We start from the raw sequence: 27732 nt of genomic DNA, 5'->3' as shown, positions 1-27732 counted from the left end.
TGTGCAATGCCAAGTCCCCTCACATTCATCAATTGAAGAACCAACTTTGGAGTTGCTCCTGCAATAAATTATAAACACAGTTACTAAAAGCAAAGGAAATGGTCGACTGATTCGAAACAACTTCCGTCAAAATGAAATCCCGGTCGGTGCGATAGTCGAAGAACTAACTCTCTTGACCACTTAGCCTTTCGACGGCTCACACGAAAGAGAGATGCATATCATGAGTCCACCGCAGCCTAGGCGATTTCGACCTAATGTATTGCCTCTCTCTTCTTCCATCATTTCTGTTGTCAATCTCATCACCCTCTTCAGTACTTGATATTTCATCATGACAACAATCTTCATTCAAGTCGAAGGAGGAACACTTATGTCCAAACGACATTGCAGACAAGTTCTCAGCTTGTTGCTCTTCATCATGCATCTTCAACGTTGCCTCCTGCTGATGCAAATATTGCCTTCAAATCTGTTTATTTAATGCAACATTCGTTTAAAAATAAACTTGGACCCTTGAATTATATATGAAATGAATCAACAAATGAAACCCCATCACTTGTAGGGTTTTAAATATTTTAGATGAACTTGTGATTCAGTAAATGCAACAATTAATGGGTGAGGAGGACATTGTTTAGGTGACAGGTTTAACTGCACAAACTTATTGCATTGGTTGGTTTCTTGAATTCATATATCATACATACATACATACATACATACATACATACATACATACATACATATATAAGTATTATGTATGATTTATTAGGTAAAAATCATCACTATTGCTTAAAATTCAGTTTCTGCAAAAGTGGTACCAAGTAAATAAAAAGAATCCGAACTGCACTGCTGTTGTCTGTTGATTAGAACAGAAGGGGAAGAGATGATTAAACAAAGCTTTATGTCAGAAAAGATTTACTTGTGAAGAACTGGGAATTGCAGCTCATAACATAGTAAAACATCATCTTTCATTCATTCAAGAACACCATTTCTTATTATTCCAGAATACTTTTAAATACTCCTATAGATTAATTATCTATAACCCTAGTGCTAAAGTTTAAAGGGAAAAGAGATCATTCCTCAGACACAGAAAAGAAGAACAGTTTTAACAGATTTTCAGTAGAAGATAGAAAAATAAAAGTTAAACAAACTAAGAAATGGATCTCTCAAACCAAGGAAACCATGTTTTTTCTTTTCTTTTCAATCTTCCTCAAAGAATCAAATTACCATTCAAGATGAAGATCCTTGAGCCTACATTCCTTCCAAGTTGTTGATCATCTGAAAACCCCTTTTCTTCTACCTGAGAAATGGTTTGAGAAGGATATATATTCAACCATGTTTTGACAAAATCCACTTGTTCTCTTCACAGATTCACATTATAGATACAGTTGCAAGTGTTGCATACATCATCTGACCTTATTCTTACTCCTACTTCCATGAATAAATTCATTTTCTTAATCTGACAATTTGTCCTCAAATTTAATAAATATTAATGACTTTTTAATTACAATGATGTATGCATACAGTTGCACCAATTTTACTTATTAAATCAGAGCATCACTCTTGTCTTCTCCCGTGCTCTTATTGTTTAGGGTCTACGAATTTTAAATTATCATATATTTTATATATTTTCTATTCTCTATTAATAATCTATATTCGCCCCTTTAAAATTTTATTAGTTTATTCTTCATTAAAATTTTAAAAATTTATCGTTTACCATAAAATCACATGTAAATAAGAAAAATGGGTGTCCTTATTAAGCTGGAATTAGTATGGGGTCGACCATGGCGAGCAAGCAACATTTGGTCAATTTTGGAAAGTCTACTATTTTCAAACAAGTTGCCTTTTCATTACATTTTATTTCAATTATATACATAAAATGTAATAAGAAATTGATAAATTATTATTTATTTAATTTTTAAGTTACATCAACCCAAAAAATAAAAGTGGAAAAATAATTGATTAATTACTTAATATTAGATCATGTTACTACTATATTATCAATGTACATTGTGATATATATATATATATATATATATATATATATCTTATATGCATTTTGATTTCGATAAATAGAGGAGTTAATTTAAGAAATTTAAAAGTGAGCATGAATAAACTTATTTTAGTGGCTAAAAGAATCGTTGGTGTTTCTAAAAGTTAAGAGTTTAAGAACCAGGGACTAGGGTTGAGCAACAAAATCGAGGAAACCGAAAAACCGACACGAACCGAGTAAAACGGTTCGGTTCGGTTTTCGGGTTGGTTTAAAGTCTCAATTCTATTGATTTGGTTCGGGTTTTTCATATGGAACCCATTTGTTCCATATTGAACCGAATAGACAATTTTTTTAAAAAATTTATAGTTTCAAGTGAATTTTTCATTGAAAACCCGATAAACCGAATCGAACCAAAAAAATCGGTTTCACATAATTCGGTTTTTTAAACATTCGGTTTCGGTTTAAATTCTAAAACCCGTTTATTTCGGTTCGGTTTAATTTTTAGTAAAAAACCGAATCGAATACACCCCTACCAGAGACTACAAAGGTGATTGAGCATTCATTGTAATAATACATCATACTTTTGTTGAATATCTATTGAATAATGCATTATTAACATCTATAATATGCTAAAAAGGAAAATTAATGGAATATTAGTAAGCAAAAAACAAACAAATATCTAAGTGAGAGGACAATGATGGTAAATATAATAATCAGATTTGTTTATTATCTTTTGGTAACATCAAAAGGATTTACTTTTCGATAATGAGAAAATATAAATTTGGACTGATTTGTCTTCTCTTATTCCACACATAAATCTGATTATATATTATATAATCTTTTAGAAAGGAAAATAAGAATAACTTAAAAGATTAAGTTTGACTAAATGACATTCACAAGCAGTTTGTTATGAGGGATATAATACGATTTATTATTATTTTTTAAATTAAATATCAAGATTCGAACTTATAGACAAAACAATCTGAACGTTTTGATTACTCAATCACCTAATAATTTTTTTCGTAATATATGAACCCAATTAAGCATTACCACTAATGGTAATTAGTGTATGTCAAATTCATTATATGAAACTAATCATATGGGGAACATTAATCGAAGAAAACGACGGTCTATGTCTCATGACAAAACTTAATGATACCAATATAAAAAAATATATACAACAAAACCTACTTTTTAAAGTAAAAAATAAAATTATACTTGTCCTAGTTTCATGCAAATCTGTAACAGGTTAGAGAAGAAGGCAAAGTACATGGACAAACAAGGTAGGGATCGGGTTCTTAAACATGTAAACTCAATGACTCGTCTCTGTTTTTGCTTAAAAAGTAAGATCATTGTACATCTCCGATATAATCAAACCCTTCTGGCTATCTCTTCTCTGTCCCCATTTCCTCAGCTGAATCTGCAACATGCAAGTCCCGGCCAGGAAATCCAGAGATTGGGACGGATTCAACACATCAAGAACACCTTTCAGGGTCTTCAGCCTCACACAATCCGCCGCCTTCATCACCCTCTCCAGCCCCGTCAGTATCCCCTTCACCGCCACCTCCACCAATCCCTCCACCTGACCCGCCACCACCACCACCAGCTCCTCGTTCCTTATACGCCTCGCAATCCGAACCAGCTCGACTATTTTCCGGTCAGCCATTGCCACTTGCTGCCTCTCCATTTCCCTCTCCACTTTCTCTTCCTCCAACTTTATCTTCACCCTCAACTGCTCTATCTTCCTCACTTGTTCCTCCGTCAACTCGGCCAAACACGGACCGGGCACCGGAATGTTCCTCATTGAGTCGACGAGGTGGAATATCATGGACGGCTTCCAACCGGTCAACCACGAATAAGCATTCTCTAGCTTGCTTAACCAGACCGGACAATAAAATACAAGCACATCTTCATGCGCGGCGGCCCATTTGACCGTGTAGTATTCTTTGTAATGAGTCGTCAGTTTCCACACCAGAGCTTGACGGTCAGCTTCGGTTAAAACAAGAGTACTGTCCTTGGACACGTACAGCAACTGTTGAAGGTACACATCGAGTTGACATATCCACTTCTCGTAGAACTCAGTGAACCGTTCTCCGACTTTACTCTTCATCATCACAGCATGCAATTGAATATGCAGATTTCTTTTTGAAGGAAAAAAGAAGAAGGAAAGGTTCAGCCTTTGACTAGGTTAAGGAGTCATGCATGCGTCTCACCAGCTGGTGCAGATATTCTTGTGTGAATTAACGTGTCGATGTGGGAAACAATCTCGGTTCAACGTGGAACCCATTCACGCTTCACGTTTTGGTACGAGCCTTTTTTGTCTGTGCTTTGCTCATGAAAACTCTCGTGTGTGTTCACTGAGTTCAAGTTTAGAACCGGTTTAACCATGTTTGCATGGGGTCGGGCAGTGTGTGAGTTGTTCATGAGGATGATATTTTCCACGTGTCTTTGCGTATTTGAGTGAATATAAGGCAAACCCACCTCATGAACTACAAATGTTCATCGTCTCGTAACCTTAATGTCCACGATGTTTGATTTTGAGTACTTGGTTCACCTTCATCGTTATTAGAATTCAAATTGATTATATTAGTAACGTAATGAATATATTGATTAGTCGTGGTGCTATCGTTATGGAAAAGGTTGGTTAAATTACATAATTCACATCTTTTAATTTTAATGTTAAACCGAAAATTACGATGGTTCACTCTTAAATAAACTTTTCTCGAAAGAATCATTTGAATATATTCTTATCTTACATGTTTTGTGATGATGTGGGATGATGATGTGGGATGATAAAGTAAGGGACCAAAATTATTATTTTTTGAACCGATGACTAAAATCTGATGAACCTAAAATAAAGGGACTGTTGGTGTAGTTCACCTTTTTTTTTTTTTTTGCAACTGCAACTTTTCCCATCGATGGGAATGAAGATTGACTGGTATCAAAAGATAAGCAATCCTAGCATGTGGTATTGCCATTTTTAATTTTTTGTCAGGTCATTAACCTCCAAAAGCAAGAAAAACACAAAAAAGGGTTTACAACTCGATCTAAGGGGTTGTAATAATGACAACACAGGACCACATTCGTTAATGTCACAACTGTATCTCAAAAGTGGCTTGATTGTACAATTGTCATATCCCAACAAAACCCAGAGCCTAAATCAAGCTGATTTGACATCAACAACCGATGAATCAGATGTTAAAGTTCATTTGTTCCCTTCAACTATAAAAATGCGAGACGCCATTGAACTACTGTTTTAGAACTTCACAGTGACGTTGAGCGATTTGAAAGTGCATAGAAATGTTACTTGCGGCTTTCATCTTCATCAAATGTGCAAATACACATATGATCAGATAAAGAGAGATGCGATTTCTTGCAAGAGACTATAGTCATTTGAACACATGCATGGTGTCAGATTTTGACACCTATTCTCTTGTTGCAAACTAATACAAGTTCCCTTCCTTGCACACAATTTTATTTATCATACTCTACACCTAGAAATCAATTAAGTTGATAAACACGTGAATGAATTCCATGGATAAACATTATACATTATCAAGACAATATCACAGAGAATTCATATCTAAGAGCAATGTGGGTGTTGACGGTCGAAAAAGGAGAAGGCAATGGAGGCATCGCCGACGACGACCATAGCCAAAAGGGGAGATGATAAGGTTAAGTTATGATTTTTAGGGTTGATTTTAGGGTCTTTTAGGGATTTAGGATTTTTTTTGTAATTATATAAAATTTTGGATTCTTTAATATAATAATATTTTTAAAAAATTTAAATAAAATTTCTAAAATTATCAGGACGTGACATGTGTTACTTAACATAAGTTTTTAACGGTCGTGGTACCTAAAGTGGTAACGTCTGTAACATTAGACACTCATATTGACTGAAAAAATTAGACACTAGTTTAGAAAAATGATATAATTTGATTTTTTTGTATTAATCCTTATAAATATGAAAACTATCCTAATGCTAATTATGATAATTTATTTTTCTCTTTTGATATTATAGTCGTGATTTGATAATATTAAAAAATAAGAACAGTAATAACAACAACAGTAAAGTAAACATCAATTAGCCCTAGTTAAGTGACCAACAATGATATTATTCTTGTTACTAATCAGTGATAGTCATTATTCATTATTTTTTATTTATTTTATTATATCTTTTTTTTTTAATTTTAACAACTCTATCTTTATGTTACGCTTTCATCTGTCTTTGGTTCATTATCAGTTGTTTGATCGTTGTTTTCATTTTTTAGTGTTAAATTTGAAATCACAACTACTGATTAAGATGTCGTTTATTTATTACCATAATGGTTTTGTATACTATAAATTATCATATTGGTTTGGATAAGCGATTTGCATTCGTGAATATAATTTTTACGTCGCTCGAATCTGATTTACGATTTATCGATAATCTTTCAATAATTTGATATATTTTTGTAGTTCGTTTATCGATGTGGTCAAATTTGTTCGTATTTATCTTTTGTTCGATTTTATTTGATTAAAATTTTTAATTTTTTCCTTATATGATAATTATTTGTTCTTTAAGTGATTAATTTTTTCCTCCTCTACTTCATCCTGTATTCTGTGTAAAAAATATGTTTAAATAAATTCAAATTTCAAAATATATAGTCTTACTTTAATGTTATAAAAAAAACTATACATGGGGCTGGGCTTAATAGGCTTGGACTTAATTTGGAAGACTAAAATGTTTTTTTGGGCTTGAGTCTTAACCCCACTTTCAGATCCAGCGCGTCGTCCCAACTTCACCTTCCAAAAACCAGCCTTTCCCCCTTCCTCAGACCTCACCATAGCTGTCTCCGCCCCCTAAAATTTTCGAAAATTACCGATCAGCTGGTTCTAAAAGCCAAACCCTAATTTTTCTAACCCATATCCCTAATTCAATCAATTTTTCATCTCAGTTCAAAATTTCCCCGAATCAGGAACCCTAGATTACATGGCGTCGAGGAAAAAAGAATATGAAGGGATTGCGTTGCTATCCATGTATAACGACGAAGATGACGAAGAGATGGGAGACATTGAAGAAGGTGACAACCAACAAATCCAACAAGCTGGAGAACAAGAAGAGGAGGAAGAAGAAGAGCAGCGCCCGTTAGAGGAAGAGAACGAGCGCAGAGAATCTAACAACATGGAAGAAGATTCGAGAACTAACGATAATACGCCGCCGTTTCTTCACCAAAGTTCATCCCTTTCGCAACAACAGCAGGAGCCTTCCGTTTCTTCCCCACAGCAACATCGACCCATGGTTTCTTCGAAGAGAAGTAGAGGAGGAAGGCTTACCATTGTTGAGTATGGCCACGATGAAGCTGTCATGTCACCGGAGCCCGAGGTAACCCCTCTTCATCTCGCCAAAGTCATTTAAAAAGATAAAAATAAAAAGGGTTCCTTTTATTGTTTAATGATATGTGATTAGATTATTTTTTCTTGTTTAAGTACAGGAAGGGGGATTAGGAAGCAATGATGACCTTATGATTGACATAGAGAAACCAAATGCCAATGGTATTTGATTAATTTTATTATTATTGTTTTCTTTTATCAATGTAAGTTGCTTACTAACTTATCATTTGTTTTGCAGGTGATTTTCAAGGAATAACGCCTCCGGCAGCTGTTCAATTGACTCCGCAATCTTCAAATTTAGAACCATTAGTGCCTGAGGCCTTGACCAATGCTGTTACTGAATCAGAAGGTATAGAATTTGAAGAACCGTTTCTGTAGACAATGTTGATCCTTTGGATAAGTTTCTTCCATCTCCACCAAAAGCCAAGTGCTCGGAGGAGTTACAAGTAAGTGTCTTTTGTATGCGATTAGTCATTGTTTATAATTGTTTGGACCTAACATAAACAGACTGAAGTTATACTTCTGTAACCCACCCGCATGTTTTTCTGCTGAGATGTATTGAAGATGTTGTGCTAGAACTATTTTGTTTTTATGAGAGACGAATTAAGGTAGGCGTATTTAAGGTGTTTCCGTTTGTTATCTGAAGACCATCTGATCCGTGGCACTCACTAAGTTGTAGATGTCGAATCTGGTTTCTACAGGGCTGAGTTATATTTGTGTAATTTTAGTCTGGCTGATTTTGAGTTTCGTCTGGGATTTTGGTTAATTGCAATATCGGTTATCCACACCCTCTGCTGTTGAAAGAAAGATGGGTAGCTCATGATATCTAATTCTTATGAATGTAGTGGTTGTTTTATATCAATGAAATATCCATTGTTGATGATTTAAAAATGATCCAAGCTTTATTGCTTTTTTCCTTTTGTTTTATGTTTTCACGACCTTCATTTCTTTCTGCTTGCTGCTACAGAGGAAAATAGATAAATTTCTCAACTTGAAACGAGTTGGGAAAAGCTTCAATGCAGAAGTTCGTAATAGGAAGGATTATAGGAACCCGGACTTTTTGCTGCATGCTGTGAGATATCAAGACATTGATCAGATAGGGTCTTGCTTCAGTAAAGATGTATTTGATCCACATGGATATGACAAAAGCGACTACTATGATGAAATAGGTTATAACATTAGCTTCTATAATTCTCTCCTTTATATATTGAAAGCACTTACTATTTTTTGTTGACCCTGGACGCATCAATGCATTACCTGTTGAGTGTTGCTTTCTCTTATTTGTTTTCATTGAAGTTTTTGCTAATGATCCCAGTAGGCTTTCTCAAATTTTAATCTTCTTACCCTTGTTTGTTTAAATGCAGAGGCTGATATGAAACATGAAAGAGAGAGGAAGGAACAAGAAAGCAAGAAGAACCAAAAGGTTGATTTTGTATCTGGTGGAAGTCAACCTGGAGCAGTTCTTACTGCCCCAAAAGTTAACTTGCCTACTGCAGGTGTTTTTTTTTTTTTGCTTTTGGAAGAAATCTTCTTATACGAGCGTGTATCATGAGATTGTGAAATGATGTCCTTATATTGAATCTTTTAATTGTGGGTGCTGGTGGCTTGCCGTCAGCTCCAACTGCAGTGGACAACATGGTTCGTGATGGTAGACAAAACAAGAAATCAAAATGGGATAAGGTTCTAACTTGTCAGTGCATCTCTGTTCCAATAACTCGTCTGCGATATCATGGACCCTAACTTTCTCATTGTTTCATTTCACGTCCAGGTGGATAGTGATAGAAGAAATCCTCTACCTGTTGGAGCGCAGCATTCTCTATCCGCAGCTGGAGCACATACGGTTATTCTATCAGCTGCTAATGCTGGAAGTGGGTACACAGCTTTTGCGTAAGTCCTATAACTTAATGGAAAATTGTTCACATCATCCGTCCTTTTTAATCCCGATGAGACTCTTTATCATGGCCACATGATTGACTTATTGAAACAAACAACTTAGAGATTGTGCATAATGCTTAGTGATCGGCACTGATTTCCTTTTGTTGTAAAATGGCAGACAGCAGAAACGGAGAGAAACAGAAGAGAAGAAATCCAGTGAAAAAAGGTTGGATAGAAGATCTTGAGGTCATTTCTTTAGTTTTGGTAGAAATTTTCCCAACAACTGTTTTTGGTAATGCTTATAGTAAATTTATACACTTAAATTGTACCATGTAGATCACTTATTACCTAATTTTAGCCATATATTAATGCTGTACCGATACAAAAATACTTCAAAGTATTTAACATTGCTGTATTGTCAAGAGCTCGAATCCAAGCCTTTGGTTAAGCTAGAATAATTCCATCCTAGTCAATACATATAGGCTTAATTAGTAAAATAAGTGGCCAAATTATAATATTTTTCACGAATAGGTGCCTACATTATTTTTTGAATGATTCCAGTGCTTAACATTACAAACGTTATTACTTTAGGTGTTTGGATCGTAAATATTGTTAATTTTCTCTGTTAAGTGACATGTCATATTTTTTATAATTTTAAAAACTTTATTTTAAATTAAAAATTAAAATTATATATTTTAGAAAAAACACACAAATTTCGAAATAGGTATAAAACTTTGAAAATCTTCATTTCAGCATCTAAACTCACATTGGCCGTCGGTCCTCGTCCTCTACTATCGATGAAGCTCTATCGGACCTCACCTATCTCCGACCATCAATATCCTTATGAGATCGCAACTGAGTGAGGTTTTGTATCCCATGAATCATAGAATGAAAATCGTGATCTCGTGCGATTTTGATGACCAATCGGTCGCAACTACGGCGACGTATGACTAGGAGGATGGTAGGAACTAAGTCGACGGCGATGGTCATGGCCAGAAAAAACGACGAGAGTGGGTTATAGTTAGTATTTAGGATTATTAAAAAAATTAATATATTAACCTATTCATGAAAAACGATATAGTTTGAACATTTATTTTATAATTAAGCCATATATATATATATATATAAAAGATGGGATCATGGTCGTGGGGGATGGGGATACAGAATTAAGGGCTCAAAGATCTATGGGGTGCTTGTGTTGTGTCTATGGCATCAAATTAGAGACGTTGGAGAATCGTACAGTGTTCCCTGCATCTATTTCTGTCTCGAATTCAGATCCTTCTATGTTTGAAACACCCAAGCCCAACAATCCAGTTGAAGAAGGTATATATATATATATTTGCTTTCCTTTATTAGTTACTTAAGTACACTAATGAGAGAAAAGAAGCACAATGCCACCACCAATTATTGAGATGATTGTCTATATCGACCAATCATAACACCATCCACCAACGGTAACATTTGGGTGCTTTTGGCATGTTGCTTTAGGGGTAATTTCGGAATACCGGATAAAGTTAACGGAAACTTTTTTTTATACATAAATCAAAAGCTGTGAAAAAACATGGGGTTAGAAAAACAAATCTCAAACTCTCTCTGCAGTAAGTAAAGTGGAGAGTGGAAAAGCCTTCGGTGGGCAGCAAAGTTCCTCTTTTCCCTTCTTTTTTTGTTGACATTCAATCTAAAGTTTTGATCTTGAGTGGATTTTCTGCTGTTTTTACTCTGGTTTGAGCTTAAAGATCGATTCTTTTATTCATTTTGTGAATGCCCATTTGAACATTTAAACTAAAGTTCTGGTTTTGAGTGAATTTTTCATCTGTTTTTAGTCTGGTTTGAGCTTAAAATTTGGTTTTTTGATCATTTGTTGAGCACCCTACTAGAGTTTCAAAGGCAAAAAAGCCAAAATTTTTAAGCTATGGCAGAACCAAAACCTGAGGAAATAAGCCACCCACCAATGGACCAACTTCAAGGCCTAGAGTACTGCATTGACTCAAATCCTTCTTGGGGTGAGTATTTTTCTTTTACCCCATCCCCCCTAAACTTTTCCAGCAGTTGTTTTTGTTTGTTCTGTTTTTGTAACCCTCTCTTTTTGCTTGTGGAAGCAGGAGAAGCTATAGCTTTGGGGTTTCAGCATTATATTTTGGCCTTAGGAACTGCTGTGATGATCCCTTCTTTTCTTGTCCCTTTGATGGGAGGAACTGATGTAAGTCACTTTGCACATGTAACGAATTACAATACTATTTTTTGTTCTTTTATATTTGTTACTGAAAAATTTTCATTTCGGCATTGTGATGGTTTAGGATGATAAAGTAAGAGTGGTTCAGACACTGCTATTTGTTGAAGGGATTAATACACTTTTACAAACACTGTTCGGAACTCGACTACCTACCGTTATTGGCGGTTCTTATGCCTTCATGGTTCCCATCATATCAATAATTCATGATACTTCTTTGCTGAGTATTGAGGATAACCATATGGTTAGTACAATTCTATGATCATTTCCCCCAAATCTTTTACTTTGTTCGTAAAGTTCAATATTTTACGTGTATGCAGAGATTTCTATATACTATGAGAGCTGTCCAAGGTGCACTAATAGTAGCATCAAGCATACAAATTATCTTGGGATACAGTCAAATGTGGGCTATTTGCACCAGGTGCAACTTTGATCTTAAATGGAGTTTCTGTATCAAAATTATGGAGAGACATAATTTGAGAAACTATTAACTGAGTGGTATTTTGTTTTCGTTTTCCTTTTTACAGGTTCTTTAGCCCCCTTGGAATGGTTCCGGTTATTGCACTAGTTGGCTTTGGCTTGTTTGACAGAGGCTTCCCTGTGGTACAAGATAGAAGCCCTGAGACTTTTTTGAACCCTAATGAGAATTTTTCTTCCTATCATATCACTGTGTTGTTTTAACTTGTTATCGACTCACTATCAGGTTGGTCGCTGCATCGAAATCGGCCTCCCGATGCTCATTCTATTTATAGCCTTCTCCCAGGTACTACTATTCCTTCTAGCAATGTAATGGACTAATATTGTTTGCATTAAACGTTGCTACATCAAGTGCTTGCATACTGTATCTAATATTAAGATGAGAAGTCTCACATTTGCGAAGTATCAATATTAATGTGTTGTGTTTATCTTCTGCCAAAAACAGTACTTGAAGAATTTTCTTATAAAACAAGTGCCAATACTGGAGCGGTTTGCTCTCATTATATCAATCGCGGTAATTTGGGCATATGCACATCTCTTGACAGCAAGTGGTGCATATAAACATCGTCCCGAGTTAACCCAATTGAATTGCAGAACCGACAAAGCCAACCTCGTTTCTTCTGCTCCATGGTGGGTCGGTTTTTATGTTCTTGTCAAATCCATGGAATACTTCTTAGTATTGCCTTTCTGACTGAAATTTATTCATTCAGGATAAAGATTCCTTATCCTCTTCAATGGGGTGCTCCTACTTTTGATGCCGGTCATTCTTTTGGAATGATGGCTGCTGTTTTAGTCTCATTGATTGAGGTACTCATTAAAATTCATAAATTGAATAGTCGTATGTTAGTTAGTGATTCAAAGCTAATAAATGTTTGCTTTGGCAGTCAACGGGAGCTTACAAGGCTGCTGCACGCCTAGCCAGTGCTACGCCACCTCCGGCTCATATTCTTAGCCGTGGTATTGGTTGGCAAGGCATTGGGATCCTTCTGGATGGGTTATTTGGAACACTGACTGGTTCAACAGTCTCTGTGTAAGTATGATTGCTTCTTGCTCTGAAAATTATTGATTTATTATGACACCATACCATACTAATTCATGGTAAAACAACAGAGAAAACGTGGGGCTTCTCGGAAGCACTCGTGTTGGAAGTCGCAGGGTCATTCAAATCTCAGCAGGCTTTATGATATTCTTTTCGATGTTAGGTGAGTGTTAAAGTCTTTTAGTATCTCTGTCTATCGTTGTTTCCTCTATCGACTTTAAAGTCGATTTCTTTCCTTCTGCAGGAAAATTCGGAGCTTTGTTTGCATCGATACCTTTCACCATATTTGCTGCTGTGTATTGTGTTTTGTTCGGTTACGTTGGTGAGTATTGATACCTCTCACAATAACATTCTTGTATAACCCCATAGGAATGTTATTTTCAATATGTTGCTTTGCTTCTGACTATGGCTCTACTAATTGCTTTCAGCTTCCGTGGGGCTTTCGTTCTTGCAATTTACGAACATGAACTCCATGAGAAACCTCTTTATCGTTGGCGTTGCATTGTTCTTAGGTTTGTCGGTTCCTGAATACTTTCGAGAATACACTGCCAAGGCTCTACATGGTCCTGCTAGTACCCAAGCTGAATGGGTCAGTTTTAAATGTGTCTCCATAGCACTTTTCTCGTTCAACTCTTCTGATAAGCAACATACCATTGACTTGTATTGTACTATTTTTGGCATATGCAGTTCAATGATTTCCTTAATACCATCTTCTTTTCATCTCCGACTGTTGCATTCGTTGTTGCCGTACTCTTAGATAACTCACTCGACTATAAAGACAGTGCCAGAGATAGAGGAATGCCATGGTGGGCTAGTTTCCGATCGTTCAAAGGCGATGCCCGGAGTGAAGAGTTTTATACACTCCCTTTCAACCTCAATCGTTTCTTCCCCCCATCATAGATCATCATCGACAACGGTGTTTGGGTTGCTACCAAAAGCGCACTGGCCATATGTATATCTGACTTGGGTTATATAGATTTAATCCGATATCGATTCGGTTATTAAATTAAATTCTTTTTTTTATGTATGTTGAGTTGCTGCTAGCTCTAACAGTGTTTGCAAAAGTGACTTTGCAAGAACTCTGTCAATCAAATGTAGCAATGCACTTTTTGGCTTGGAGGAATTCAATATCTAAAATTAATCATAATTCTTCTCTTTTTTGTATATGTGCAATTTTATTAACAAATCTTATGATCTGCACATGCATTCTGGGCACCTTGGCTGTCGATAAATGCTTCGACCAGAGCCCCTCACTCGCACTCTTTGGCCTTCCTCGATCATCTTTCTTATCCTATCTTCAAGTGTATTCCATCCTATGGAGCTATTCTCTGAAAAAATCGCTGCTAACCTCCTCTTGTTAGGTCGCAAGGTTGGAGCATGTCCATCACCGTAGTAAGTTCGGAATCCGGATACCAGCGATGATAGTTGGCTTCCGGAGTCTGTCATGGCAAAGACATCTGAAGTTGCACAAGCAATGAAATCTAATGCTGCCAGCTGCATCCAAAGCATTTGTAAGTTATAAATATGTACCCAAAAAAAGTTATTACAAAGATTGTCTGAATCCGAAAATACCTGAGAAGAGAAATTTTGAAAAGGAGCAAGTTCAATGGGAGTGAGCAGTGTTTCCTTAGTGACCAAATTGGGGTATAAACTGGTAAAAGGACGCATCCGGTAACTTCCGCCATATATACGAGACCCTGCGAGATAAATGTAAGTTCCATGCTTGAAACCAAGAGCGGCAAGAACTAGTACGGCTTCTTCGGGTGTCAATGGGCATCTTCCCAACTTCCGCAACTCCGCAGGAGAAACAGGCCTACAAACATCAATGGTGGAATGAATGGATAGATCAGGTATGTGCATGGAAACAATATCAAGCTAAATAATAATGACAGAAGGATTTTAGGGCCATACTTCGAGTTCTTTAAGCGCTCGATGAGCAGAGGGAAGTGCATCTCTCTGTAGGTTTCAAGTTCCTTTTTCTCGTATTCTCCGCCTCCGAAATCGCATAGGGAGTATGCCACCATATCCTCTTCGAATCTCAAGTGTAATGCAAGGTATTTAGATGAGCCTCTTGCAACATAATCTCTTCGGAGGAATTCCCGGGACCGAAATCTCCTAGCAGTTGTTGATCCAACTGACGTTCGGTAGCATCATATTTGAACTTCCTTATCCTTTTGATTAATAGTGAACCGACTTTTTGGATTTTCGGAACGAACTTTAATGCATGGAAGTTACATTTACATCTCAATCTCTGCAATGGAGCGAAGATTATATCAGTGACAGTGCTGATATACTAAAAGGTTTCATCCTGCAATAGTTAAACATGCAACGGATGTCACACACCTGGAGATCAGAAGGTAATGGATCAAAGCCGAGTCGGTTGCCGAATCCAAGGAAGTGAACAACTTTGTTCTTCATAAGGAGGGGAAGTACAGTGCCGACATAATCGTTCGGCTTCGCTTCTTTCGGGATATCTGCATCCGTAATCTGTATCGAGGTTAACAAAAACCGAAAAGCAAGACTAGAGTTTTCAGACTTTCAATGCAATGTAGAAAGAAAGAGAACTTACAAGACTACCAATGGCTTCGACATCCAAGGACTTCAAATGCGGAGGAAGTTCCCGCACAATATGTATATCATCCTTCAACATGCTCATAAAATAGTCTTCTTGGTAGATGTCACCGAACTGGCTGCATTTCGGTTCGAAATCACTATTAAGTATTTTGATTTTCTACCGGTTGCATATTCATATACGAACATGGAAAACGATGGTGAAATGTGAATAAACAGAGGCCACTTCATCAAAGAAGCAGAAGATTACATAATTACCTAGGATCCTTCCATACATTGCTGTAAAGAAATTTGGGAAGAACCAGAGTCGCATTGAGCAACGATGCCAGGGCAACTGCATTGCAAATCTGCATTGCATGGTGCCTTAATGACTGAATTCAATCTTTCAAGAACTCACCGGTGAACTTATTCACCGAAACAGACATTGAACGTTCCTAATGAAAAATGAGAAAAGAAGATCAGTTGTTCACTTACTGCTACTCGTTGTTGGTTCAGACCACCGTTCGCGCTTACCATTATATAGCCATTACTCTCTTCAGGCTTCCCTGTCTCGACATCGAAAGTGAAAGGACTTAATCATGATAACTTGCCATTATCATACACCAAACACACAAGGTATTTTACCTAGGCTAGTTGGATATCTTTTATCTGCACAAGGTTTCCATTTGGACGCTTCCCGAGATGGTTCCTCCCAAAACTTCAAACTATCTTGCTTAAACTCCTCCTGAAAATCAATGAAGATATTCGCATTTTAGCGAAAAATTATATTGGATCCTTCCGATTAGTTGTTGTTGAAAAGCCTACCTTGGTGAGTGCACTCGAAGCCGAATTTAGAAGCCTACTATACATCTCAACCGTGGACCTTTCCTCATGAACATATGCAACACTATCCCCCTTAGCATACATGTGAATATGGCATATCAGAAACAGTTTGTTTCAGTTCATCATTTTAAACAAGGTTTCATAATGACAAGTACTAATGGAAAATAACCATACCTCGCCACCATTGGAGTTCCTCTCATTCGAAATTCTGTGAAATTTGATCGAACTGAAAACCGACACCATCAGAGAATCGAGCAAGAACACGAAAATCATTAACACAACCATAAAAGCAAAGGACTTCACGTTCCGGCGAAACCAAGTGTGCCTTTTCCCAACATGAACACCCTTGCAAGGGTTAAAATGATTCTCAACTCCTAATGTTCTCCTCCCAATAAAAGAATCATTGGCCCCCGAAGACCTGAAAAATGACTTGTTATTATGATTCTTAGACATTCGACTTGAACTTCTCGGCGATCCTTGCTAATGCTACACTACCTCTCTATCAAACCTCAATCCTTCATTCATTGCCTTGACATGATTATCGAAAATATGAAACTCCTTGTTTTACTCTATTTTCTCGTTGGCTTTCTTCTAACAAAGACATGCCAACAAATATGAACATATGTCATAAGCTAATCAAGTTCCAGTTGTTGGTGAAGAAGAAGTAACATTAAAAAAATGGGGGGAAAATGGATCGATGGTGTAGAGTTTGATAAAATAAGAATGTCAAAGAAGGTGGAAGAATTCAAAGTGACGTTAAGAAGTAGGTGTTGGTGATATAGTGAGTTGGAGACGTAGAAAGAGTGGAATGCAAGGCAAATAGGTGGACGAACTCAGCTCGACTCAACTCACAGCCCCTCAACCGCAGTTTTGAAACGTTAACCTTGTAAAAGAAGAATCATATATATGCTAATAGTTACTTTCCACCAAACATAAGAAAAAGAATACTGTGGGATTTTAGCCTTCGTTATTTTCACTTACATTGAAGATTTAAGAGCATTTGACTCATAAATGATCGTAAAATTTTATATTAAGAGACGACTTCATAAATTTAAGGAGAATAAACTTATAAAAATTTAGATGGTGATAACATAATTTTAATTAAAAATATAAAAAAAATATCTAAAATTTTAAAATTTGTAGGGGACAATTGTCTGCACCTGCTCCTTCTCGGTACGTCCCTATGTGAATAACTTACACTTAAATCAAAAGAATAAAGTAATTAAACTTCTAAGATCAAAAGGAACAAAAATAAAACTAAAATTTAAATATACGAATGGCTGAGATCATAATTAGACCCTTAACCGTTAGCTTTTCTAGTTGAAGCTTGTAACTTTCGCATTTCAGAAACAGGGTTCCCTGTTTTTCCATGGCTAAAACGGCACCAAACTTGTGTTTCTCTCCCTTGAATCAAAACCAAAACCGTAGAGAAAACTTGTTGTTATCTAAAAACGGTTGCTTTATCCATAAACCTTCTTCAAAAATCACTCTCTTGTCTCCAATTTTCAGCTCTTGCACCCCTATCCGAATCTCAGCTTCGCCGAGAAGATCCATTGATCTCCATCTTACAGATTATAATGCCAAAATTCTTCAATTCTGCGAGTTGGGTGATCTTCAAAATGCCATGGAATTGCTTTTCATGTCTAAAAAACCTGAACTTGAACCCAGAACGTACAGCTCTGTTTTACAGCTTTGTGCTGGTTTAAAATCATTAACGGATGGTAAAAAAGTTCATTCGATCGTTGATTCTAATAATGTTCTACTCGATGAACTCTTGGGCTCGAAGCTTGTATCCTTTTATGCAACTTGTGGGGATTTAAAGGAAGCAAGGAGGGTTTTCGATAGAATGGAGAAAAAGAATGTTTATTTGTGGAATTTTATGGTGAGTGAGTATGCAAAAATTGGGGATTTCAGGGAGAGCATTCGTTTGTTCAAGATGATGGTGGAAAAGGGAATTGAAGTGAACTCTTACACCTTTTCTTGCGTTCTGAAGTGTTTAGCAGCTCTTGGAGGTCTTAAAGAAGGTGAATGTGTTCATGGGTATTTGTTGAAACTGGGTTTTGGTTGTTGTAATAGTGTTGTGAACTCTCTTATTGCGTTTTACTTCAAGGGCAGAAGACCTGAAAGTGCCTATGAACTGTTTGATAAATTGTGTGACCGAGATGTTATATCATGGAACTCTATGATAAGTGGCTATGTATCAAATGCTCTTGCACAGAGAGGGCTGGAGATCTTTAAAGAGATGTTGCATTTGGGTGTTGAAGTCGATTCGGCTACTATTGTAAGTGTTCTTGTCGGTTGTGCGAATTCGAGTACTCTTTCATTGGGGAAGGCTGTTCATGCTTTGGCAATGAAATCTTGTTTTGAGAGGAGAATCAACTTTAGTAACACTTTACTAGACATGTATTCGAAATGTGGTGATCTCGATGGTGCCTTACGAGTTTTCGAGAAGATGGGAGAAAGAAATGTTGTGTCATGGACTTCTATGATAGCAGGTTACACCCGGGATGGCCGGTCTGATGGAGCCATCAGATTGCTCCAACAAATGGAGAAGGAAGGTGTTAAACTAGATTTAATTGCTATCACAAGCATTCTTCATGCTTGTGCTAGAAGTGGTTCGTTGGAAAATGGCAAGGATGTACATGGTTACATAAAAGCAAATAACATGGAATCAAATTTGTTTGTGTGTAATGCACTAATGGATATGTATGCTAAATGTGGAAGCATGGACGATGCAAATTCTGTCTTCTCGTCGATGGCCGTGAAGGACATTGTTTCTTGGAATACCATGATTGGGGGTTACTCGAAGAATTGTCTTCCCAACGAAGCTCTTACAACGTTTGCTGCAATGCTCGAAGAATTGAAACCCGACAGCAGAACTATGGCATGTATTCTCCCTGCATGTGCCAGCCTATCTGCTCTAGAAAGAGGCCAAGAAATTCATGGTCACGTATTGAGAAACGGGTATTCTTCGGATCAACATGTTGCAAACGCACTCGTCGACTTATATGTAAAGTGTGGAGTTCTAGGTCTTGCACAATTACTTTTCGATATGATTTCTTCTAAAGATTTAGTCTCATGGACAGTAATGATTGCCGGATATGGTATGCATGGGTTTGGGAATGAAGCTATTACTACCTTAAATGAGATGAGAGATGCAGGAATTGAGCCAGATGAAGTCTCCTTCATTTCTATATTGTATGCCTGCAGCCATTCTGGACTACTTGAGGAAGGTTGGAGATTCTTCTACATAATGAAAAATGATTTCAACATTGAACCCAAATTGGAACACTATGCCTGCATGGTAGATCTTCTTTCTCGGACTGGTAATCTTTCAAAGGCATATGAATTCATCGGAACCATGCCTATTGCACCAGATGCCACAATCTGGGGATCTTTGCTTTGTGGCTGCAGGATTTACCATGATGTTGAATTAGCCGAGAAAGTTGCAGAACGCGTCTTCGAGCTAGAGCCAGAAAATACCGGATATTACGTGCTCTTAGCTAATATCTATGCTGAGGCAGAAAAGTGGGAGGAAGTGAAGAGAATGAGAGAGAAAATCGGAAGGAAAGGCTTAAGAAAGAAGCCAGGCTGCAGCTGGATAGAGATAAAGGGCAAAGTTAATCTCTTTGTTAGTGGAAACAATTCACACCCACAATCCAAAAAGATAGAATCTTTGCTAAAGAAGCTGAGGAGGAAGATGAAGGAAGACGGTTATTTCCCCAAAACCAAGTATGCTTTGATTAATGCAGATGATATGCAAAAAGAAATAGCTCTCTGTGGGCACAGTGAGAAATTAGCCATGGTTTTCGGGTTGTTAACATTGCCACCGAGAAAAGCAATACGAGTAACCAAGAATCTCCGAGTATGCGGCGACTGTCACGAAATGGCCAAGTTCATGTCTAAGGAAACTGGTAGAGAAATTGTGCTGAGAGATTCAAATCGATTTCACCATTTCAAGGATGGTTATTGTTCTTGCAGAGGTTTCTGGTGACTAGGCCAACACTTATGTATTTTTTGGGTAAATTGCACTTCTAATTATGTAATTATGTTTTCAATGTATTAATATTGTATCAATCAGATTATTCTATTCAAATACGACATGGAGCATATTCGGAACATGTGTGGTAAGAGTAGGAAATTTACTTTGAAGTACAATGTTAAACTTACTGGTAAAGGTAAAGATCACAGCAGCAACCTGGCCATGTTTGATGGGTACCCCGCCCATCCATCCACAGTGTGGTCCATTCTGAGTATGTAAGAACCACGAAACTTCAAATTTCATTGGTACCTTAGACCAGGACACAACTAATTTAACATCTACAACTTCATCCACCATCACCAACAACTCGGTTTTAATCATTATCTCCGAGTTCATGGTGATGCGGAGATTTTCCAGAAGGTATACCGACATACTAAATGCGTCGTTACCCTTTCGATATCGGCACGATATGAAGGAAAACACAATTTTGTAAACTCCATTGGGCCATTTTTACAATTCATTGTATGTACAAAGACCATTCGGTTGAAAATGTTTAGTCGAACAACAAATACTAAACCGAACTCGATTGAAATAAGAGATCATATAAATTTTGGATTAATGTTGAATAACATAGTTAGATAACAAACTGAATCAAAGTAAAGCACAGTGAATGACACCAGAAAGGATAAAATCGTTGAAATGGTGTCAAAAAGCAAATGCTTGAAGATCAAGAAGAATACATAACTTTTCAGGCCAACACATTAACACATAAATCATTGTATTTTAACCATTAAATGACCCCAAAAAAAACAGTAGAAAAGAACAACACACCAGTTCAATGATTCCTTTGCTTCTTCTTTTTCATTTCCCCCCTCAAAATTCCACCTATAGCTACCTTTTTTCTCAGTTATCATAAATCAAGTGTATCAAATATCAATAATAAATAAATGAAAACTTTAATCACAAATTTCCTCTAGTCCAAAAATCCAGTGCTGTTTCGTTCAACCACACCATTTTGAGATAAGAATTAAGAGAACAATAAGCAAAACAATTGAAGAAAGTCCAATTGCAACACCAATAACAGCCTTATTTGGCCGATGATGTTTCTTTTCACTTGTATCATCTGCACTATCATCATCATAATCCGAAGCATCACTGTCACTTTCTCCAGAAGATCCCTTAGAAAGAGGAGGTGACATTGGCATTCCATGTTTATCACAAGGAGAAATCCCAAGCTTCATTTTTGATGACAAAACATAATGATTGTAACACAAATTGCTATTGCCACCAACCTTGAAAGCATCCGGTCTCTTTATGAAACTAGCATTGAAAGGCAAAACCCCATGAAGATCATTGTTCTTATGTTTCAACACTTTCAAGCCTTTCAACTCTGAGAAAAACCTTGGGACAGTACCATTCAATTGGTTATTACTCAGATCAACATGAACCAAGCCTGGAATACCTGATATAGAATCTGGGACTGACCCAGAAAATGAATTGGAACCAAAGATAGGTTTTTAATGATATCAAATCACCAAACTCAGTGGGAATCACCCCATTTAGCCTATTTGAAGAAAGGTTTAAGTATTCAAGATCTTCAAGAAAGGTAAGAGAAGTTGGTATGGGTAAAATATGACTCATAAATATATCAGTAAAGACAACAGGGTATGACTCATAATTATGTATTAGAATTTTTTATTATAAATAGAGATCTAACGCCACCTAGACACCAAGACGTAAGCATATTATCGAACTTCGTTAAAATTCTTATGTTATTTCATTTACTTTTCCCCATTCTTCAACAGTATGTTCCCTTTGAGCTTGTTATCAGATAAATCAACATGGGTCAGATTCTGATGCAGGTGCCTTGGAAGAGAACCGGTGAGATTAGCATGAGAAAATGGTTACTGTCTTTAATTTATGCATATTGCCAAGGATCACATAAAGGCCAGTGGTGTTAACCGGGGTGAATGAAACGGTGACATCGGCCAGGTTAACGAAACGCGAGAGCCAGACGCCGGTGAGGCGGCGGAGGGAGCGAACGCAGGAGAAGAAAGTGAGGGAAAGGGAGAGATCAGAAGGGAAACGGATAGGGGAAGTATGACAGTTGGTGAAGGAAAGAGAATGGAGGGAAGAGAGGGACTTGAGAGCTGTGAAAGAGAGGGAAAGGTCGGCGGAGCAGTTGGAGAGGTGGAGGGAAACGAGGCTGCGGAAGGGCTCAGAGTTGTCGCAGACGGTGGCGTTGTGAGGGGAAGGTTGAATGCAAGGTTCCCTTGCGGTGGGGATGTTGAGGGAATCGAGTGCTTCTATTTGTTTGGGGTCTAGAATAGATGAGGAAGGAGAAGAGGGTGTTTCAATGGTGGCATTAGTGGTGGTAGAGACGGCGAGGAGGAGGATGAGGAGGAAGAAGAACGGTACTAAGTTAAGTGATAGCGGTGGTGGTCTACGGTCGAAGAGTTTTAGTGAGGTTGGAGCTCAAAGTGAAGAGCAAAAGACAGGACAGAAGACAACAAAGAAGAACAGGGGACTTGGGAGTCGTATTATTTTACAGCTAAAAGACTAGATTTTATGTTATCCATGCATGGGATGTACGAAACAAATAACAAGGCTCAAAGTGATAATTTTTTAAATTTTTATCACATTAAATTAAATTTATAATTGAAATTTAATAATTTTTAATCATGTTAATGGTGTGTGTGTCACATAATACAATCTCAAACATCACATCATCTAAGGAACTAACAATGAAAAAAGTTATCAAGTTTAAGATTAAAAATCAAGTTCAAAAAATTATTAAATTGGAGGACTAAAAATTAATTTATCCCAAAATACTTTTTGGAAGCTGGATTGACGTGGATTCCAACTTCCACTTTTTATTAATAGTACTAGCACCAAAGTGTTAATATTTCTATTTGGTCCAACCTTTTGTAATTTACAAGGAAAATACTAGAAAAAGAATGATGAATCCTAAGGACTTAAAATGTATTATTTTAAAATGAAGGGGACTTCATTCATAGGACCAAATGGTTTTCGGCCTTGATGACTTAAAAATATTTCTATTTTCTTATAAATGAGATTTACTTTATTAATAAGTTATAGTAGCCCAAAGAAGCAGGAACCATACGTCTAAAATGTTTAAACTCTCTAATAGGGACCGTTTGGCAGTTGAAGATAATATCGTATGTTTAAGCATTGCTTAGAAACACTTACACGCTTATGGGAACAAAATGAGTACATACAATTTACAAACTGTTCAAAATTTAGACTATAGACATCTTTCAGTCCAGTTTAAATGCAAATGGTTCACTCTTGAAGAAGACAACAATATATACCATCAGCAATCAATGGAAATGCAGCTCGAGGTAACGGTGGTGCTACCGGCGGCGTTGAATAACGGGTTGATCCGGACTCAAACGAGAGAGAACAGGGATGCCAACAGCACCGACCAAAGAACAACAATGGTTGGTGTCCTGTTTTGTCTACCCATGAGACCTTTGAGTAATGGATAAAGATGGAGGATGACCCAAAATGAAAAGAACACTTTGCCAAAGTTGGTGTCGATACCCGCCAGCATCTTAAGAATACCTTGGAACACGGCAAAGAGATGGGCGGAAACGCCTCCGATGACCCAAAACTGCTCGTTACGACATAAGTCCTGGATGCTGACTCCACTTCATCGGAGCTCGGGCACGGCGGTCACGATAATGGAAAGGAAAAGTCCAAGAAAGAGAACGCTTGCCAGGTTTGAGAGCTGATCATCATATTACAAAATGCAAAGCAATGCAAGCACTTATGAATTATGATCATGATCTTGAAAACTAAACAAGAATACAGGAACTACTAGCAATCATTACCGTGGGGATGATAAATTTCCCGGTGAGAAGACAGATTGGCGGTAGAGAACAATAAGAAATGAGAGGAAGAGTTGTGAAAGGACGGACAATGGTGTTGATATATGCTAGCCTTTGAAACCACTTAAGACGACCGCCTCCAAAGCCATACCATAGAGGACAATGCCTGCTTAGGAAAATTTCGACAGATCCAAGAGCCCATCGAAGAACCTGGTGCAACCGATCGGACAGATTGATTGGTGCAGACCCTTTGAATGCAGGCCTTAAGGGCATGCAGTAAATCGATCTCCATCCTCGGCAGTGCATTTTGAAACCGGTTAAGATATCCTCAGTGACTGAGCCGTATATCCATCCAATCTGACCAATCATATAGAATGTTCATATGATAATTAAGAATCAAAATTCGAACCTCTTTCCCCCATGCGGTCTTCTCTTCATAGCCACAGCTAAAATGAATTGCTTCCTTGCTTAGTGTGGAAGGATTTGCAGATTCAGCTCCTTCATTCTCCTTTAGTGTAGATTCGATGAAGACTGAAGATAAGCCGAAAGTTTTCTTGAAGCTCGTTTGAGATATCAGCATTGATCTTTCATAGTCATCATAGTCTACAAAATAGAACATGAGTAATATGTCAACAATTCAATAACTCGATATAGTACTAGTCAAGGTTTCAACTTACTTTCGATTTCCCTAAGGTTGAAGATGGCAGCATCGAGCTCTTCGCTTTTTGCATCCCTATAAAGTTCTGATGGATCTTTTGGGTCCTTCTTGCCCGGGCAGCAGCATAAGCAGTAGCCACACCATGAGCAAGATGAAGAAGATGATTTGGGCAAGCTAGGCATTGAAGGTGGCCCATAGTCATAAAGTGCTTGCCTATTGAAAACACAACCTGTTCCCACATAAACCGGCCCTTGAATTGTTAACCTGAAGTTGAAAATTTGGAAGAATTGTTAGAAGTCAAGAGGCTTCTTTTATAACCAAGAAGAAAACTGGGTTTAGCTTTAAGCTTAAGTCGAAGAAAACTGTGTTGCGATTTGCATATCGATCACTCCTATCTATGCCATCAAATCTTAGAGGAAACTGCACATAGCATACATCTCGACCGACTTGTGGATCCATCAGGAAGCACATTGCCTCCCTAGCCGCCTTGCTATTGTTAACATAGTGGTCACAATCGAGATTGAGAATGTATGGAGCATTTGTAAGAACCGCAGACACCCGGACCAAAGCATTTTCTGCACCAGCTTTTTTGTTGTGTTGGTAGCCAGGTCTCTTCTCTCTAGAGACATAAACCAGTCGGGAAAGTTCATTTCCTTCGATGTCACGTGCACCACTATATCCGAGGAAAACCTGAATCATGCCAGGGTGATCACGCGTGTTATTTCCCGGCCATGGAGTTCCGTCTTGCATTGTCCATCCTTCTTCAGGTGTTTTCTGAGCCTTTGCAACTAAAGCGTTGATTCTGATTTTGAACTCTTCATAATCTCTCTGTAATCAAATCGAAAGGATATTACCAAATCATACATGTTATTAGGCTCTATAATGTTCCAAGAAATGTAGCCAAAGAAAGCCTGAGGAACTTACTTTCATTTCTCTACGTTCTTTCACGAAAGATGGTTGTACTTTGTCCTTCAAGTAATCAATCTTCTGTGAGAAGTAAAACTCCGGTGCCCATGGTTCAATGGCGAACTTTTTGCAGAATGGAACCCACTTTCTTGCAAAGTCGGCTGTTTCGACTAGAGATTCAAATGTCAGCATCGCGGCACCATCATCAGATACGTAACAAGAGACCTTATCCACAGGGTAGTCCAGGGCAAGGATGGAAAGCACGGTATTGGCGGTGATCAACGGGGGTTCTTTCAAAGGATCCACTATACTCACAAAGAAGTTCACTGCAGCAAGTGCAGAAGGTTCACCTTCTCTATCATATCTGTCATGGTATCCCCAAAAAAATACGTCGTTTTAGATACAACAAGCTTAGCAACAAACCATATATTACATAGTTATGATACAGAATCAACTGAAATAAGATAACTTCTATTATTAGCAACATTAATGGTATGTCTGAATGTATTTGATCATTAGATTTGTACCTTGCAGATAGTCTATCAATGTATGTTTCCCTGTTAATAGGATACCACTTAGGGAACTGATCCAACACCCAGGAAAAGGCAAACCAGATTTCACATATGACTGAAGTGAGCCACAGGGCAAAAGCACTATCGACAGGGTTCGTTACACGGTAATGGAAGAAAAGACCGAGAATGATCAATTGCATAACAATCAAAGTTCGGTATGGTGCCAGCCTGCTTTTTGGAATCGAAATTATAGTCGAGAGGGGTTGTGAAGCATCCGCTGCCCTGCAAATGCAAATGTTGTATTTATCAGTAAGACTTGCCATAAACACAAACATTGCACTAAATTGGATCTTATCATTAATATGCTTTTTAGTTAAGTACTTACGGTTTATCTTCCATTTGCTGCTCAGGTGGGACTTGAGCTTCTGTGTCAGCCTTAGTTTTTGCAGGCTTTTTCTTCTTGCTCTTCTTTTCTGTCCAACTTTCCACTCGGTTCTTCAAAATCGGGTTCCCGTTCTCTTCGGTCATTTCTTCATGAAAACATCGGATGAGACAATTAGTGCTTTAGAATTGAATCTTTTTTCGAAAATTGATAAGAGAAATTAAATACCATAGAACAAATTGATGTTACATACCACTATCAAATGTAGACACACTGCTGATATGCCTTGCATGAACCCCAACTTCCTGTATAAACCAACATGAATATAAGAGAGCTCTCAGAATCCTAAACACTAAATTACCTTTCAAAGGCAGCAAAAACAGTACCTGAGACTTGCTCAAGTTGGCAGCCATCGTGGATTGATCGCCGGATGTCTTCTCAACATCGTACAGCAGGTTCTCTGGGGAGTTCACAGTGGTAAGTAATGCAATCACTTCAAAACATTAATCCATTACGAAGAAACTCTTCTCATGGAAAATCAAGCAAGCATTTGGAAAATAAAAGATTTATCAAGAACCAAAGGGAAATGAACTTAAAATGTAGAAGCTAGAATCAAGAACTAAATGAAACACACTGTCAGACGAACTACCGCACCGGAGACAAACTTTTCGACCTTCCTTGAGGCCGTATTCGAAACAAGTCTTGCAAACAGGGAAATTACATTCATGACAAGCCAAAAAGGGTTCACCACTGGCATTCAACCCCACATTTTCACCACAAAGTGTGAAAGCATGAGCCCCGGATTCCATCATCTCTAAAAGAACTTGGCTTTAACCCAATGCTACAATATGCTAGCCAAGGGTCTCCCTCTAGTTCTCTCAGTCCTTTGTGTCTGTTAGAGTGTTTTTTTTTTATATGAAATAAAAGAACCCAACAGAGATGACAATATGTTGTAATGGTAAAGAAAGGTTGAAGGAAGGCGTTTGGTGGCATATGGAGGGTGGGTTGGTGGTGTCATGTATTTGCAGAGAAATCTGACAATCAAAGCTTACATTTCATGTTTTCCAAGG

At 37.5% G+C, this 27732-nt stretch overlaps 3 protein-coding genes and 4 pseudogenes across 3 annotated transcripts; 3 read left to right on the top strand and 4 right to left on the bottom strand.

The window, feature by feature from the left end:
• Positions 1-3320: 3320 nt before the first annotated feature.
• LOC120205869 (protein DOG1-like 4) lies at positions 3321-4094 on the bottom strand. Its single transcript, XM_039205646.1, has one exon. The coding sequence runs from the start codon at positions 4092-4094 to the stop codon at positions 3321-3323; it is 774 nt and encodes a 257-aa protein (XP_039061577.1).
• Positions 4095-6780: 2686 nt separating this feature from the next.
• Positions 6781-9623, top strand: LOC120206021 (annotated as a pseudogene).
• Positions 9624-10826: 1203 nt separating this feature from the next.
• LOC120206014 (nucleobase-ascorbate transporter 2-like) lies at positions 10827-14121 on the top strand. The gene is made up of 13 exons (XM_039205762.1): positions 10827-11235; positions 11335-11432; positions 11530-11706; positions 11783-11883; positions 11990-12065; positions 12166-12225; positions 12385-12569; positions 12650-12746; positions 12824-12969; positions 13050-13141; positions 13223-13300; positions 13407-13567; positions 13666-14121. The coding sequence occupies exons 1-13, from the start codon at positions 11145-11147 to the stop codon at positions 13876-13878; spliced, it is 1575 nt and encodes a 524-aa protein (XP_039061693.1). The 5' UTR covers positions 10827-11144; the 3' UTR covers positions 13879-14121.
• On the bottom strand, positions 14001-16965 carry LOC120206013 (annotated as a pseudogene).
• Positions 16966-17675: 710 nt separating this feature from the next.
• Positions 17676-20385, top strand: LOC120206009 (pentatricopeptide repeat-containing protein DOT4, chloroplastic-like). Its single transcript, XM_039205758.1, has one exon. It carries the CDS (start codon positions 17741-17743, stop codon positions 20363-20365), a length of 2625 nt encoding a protein of 874 aa, XP_039061689.1. The 5' UTR covers positions 17676-17740; the 3' UTR covers positions 20366-20385.
• Positions 20386-20954: 569 nt separating this feature from the next.
• Positions 20955-22932, bottom strand: LOC120205868 (annotated as a pseudogene).
• A 719-nt stretch (positions 22933-23651) lies between these two features.
• LOC120206019 lies at positions 23652-27649 on the bottom strand (annotated as a pseudogene).
• Between the last annotated feature and the right edge of the window lie 83 nt (positions 27650-27732).

Source organism: Hibiscus syriacus, unplaced genomic scaffold, assembly GCF_006381635.1.
Source record: "Hibiscus syriacus cultivar Baekdansim isolate YM2019G1 unplaced genomic scaffold, ASM638163v2 tig00013285_pilon, whole genome shotgun sequence".
Classification (NCBI taxonomy): domain Eukaryota; kingdom Viridiplantae; phylum Streptophyta; class Magnoliopsida; order Malvales; family Malvaceae; genus Hibiscus; species Hibiscus syriacus.
Note: the sequence above shows the minus strand (reverse complement) of the source record. Positions and strands in the feature narration are given on the sequence as shown.

Coding starts and splice junctions, on each gene's coding strand:
- LOC120205869 (XM_039205646.1), bottom strand. CDS start 4,094: ATGAAGAGTAAAGTCGGAGAACGGTTCACTGAGTTCTACGAGAAGTGG.
- LOC120206014 (XM_039205762.1), top strand. CDS start 11,145: ATGGCAGAACCAAAACCTGAGGAAATAAGCCACCCACCAATGGACCAA. Junction 12,226..12,384: donor TATTTATAGCCTTCTCCCAG/GTACTACTATTC, acceptor TGCCAAAAACAG/TACTTGAAGAATTTTCTTAT. Junction 12,570..12,649: donor CTCGTTTCTTCTGCTCCATG/GTGGGTCGGTTT, acceptor TTATTCATTCAG/GATAAAGATTCCTTATCCTC.
- LOC120206009 (XM_039205758.1), top strand. CDS start 17,741: ATGGCTAAAACGGCACCAAACTTGTGTTTCTCTCCCTTGAATCAAAAC.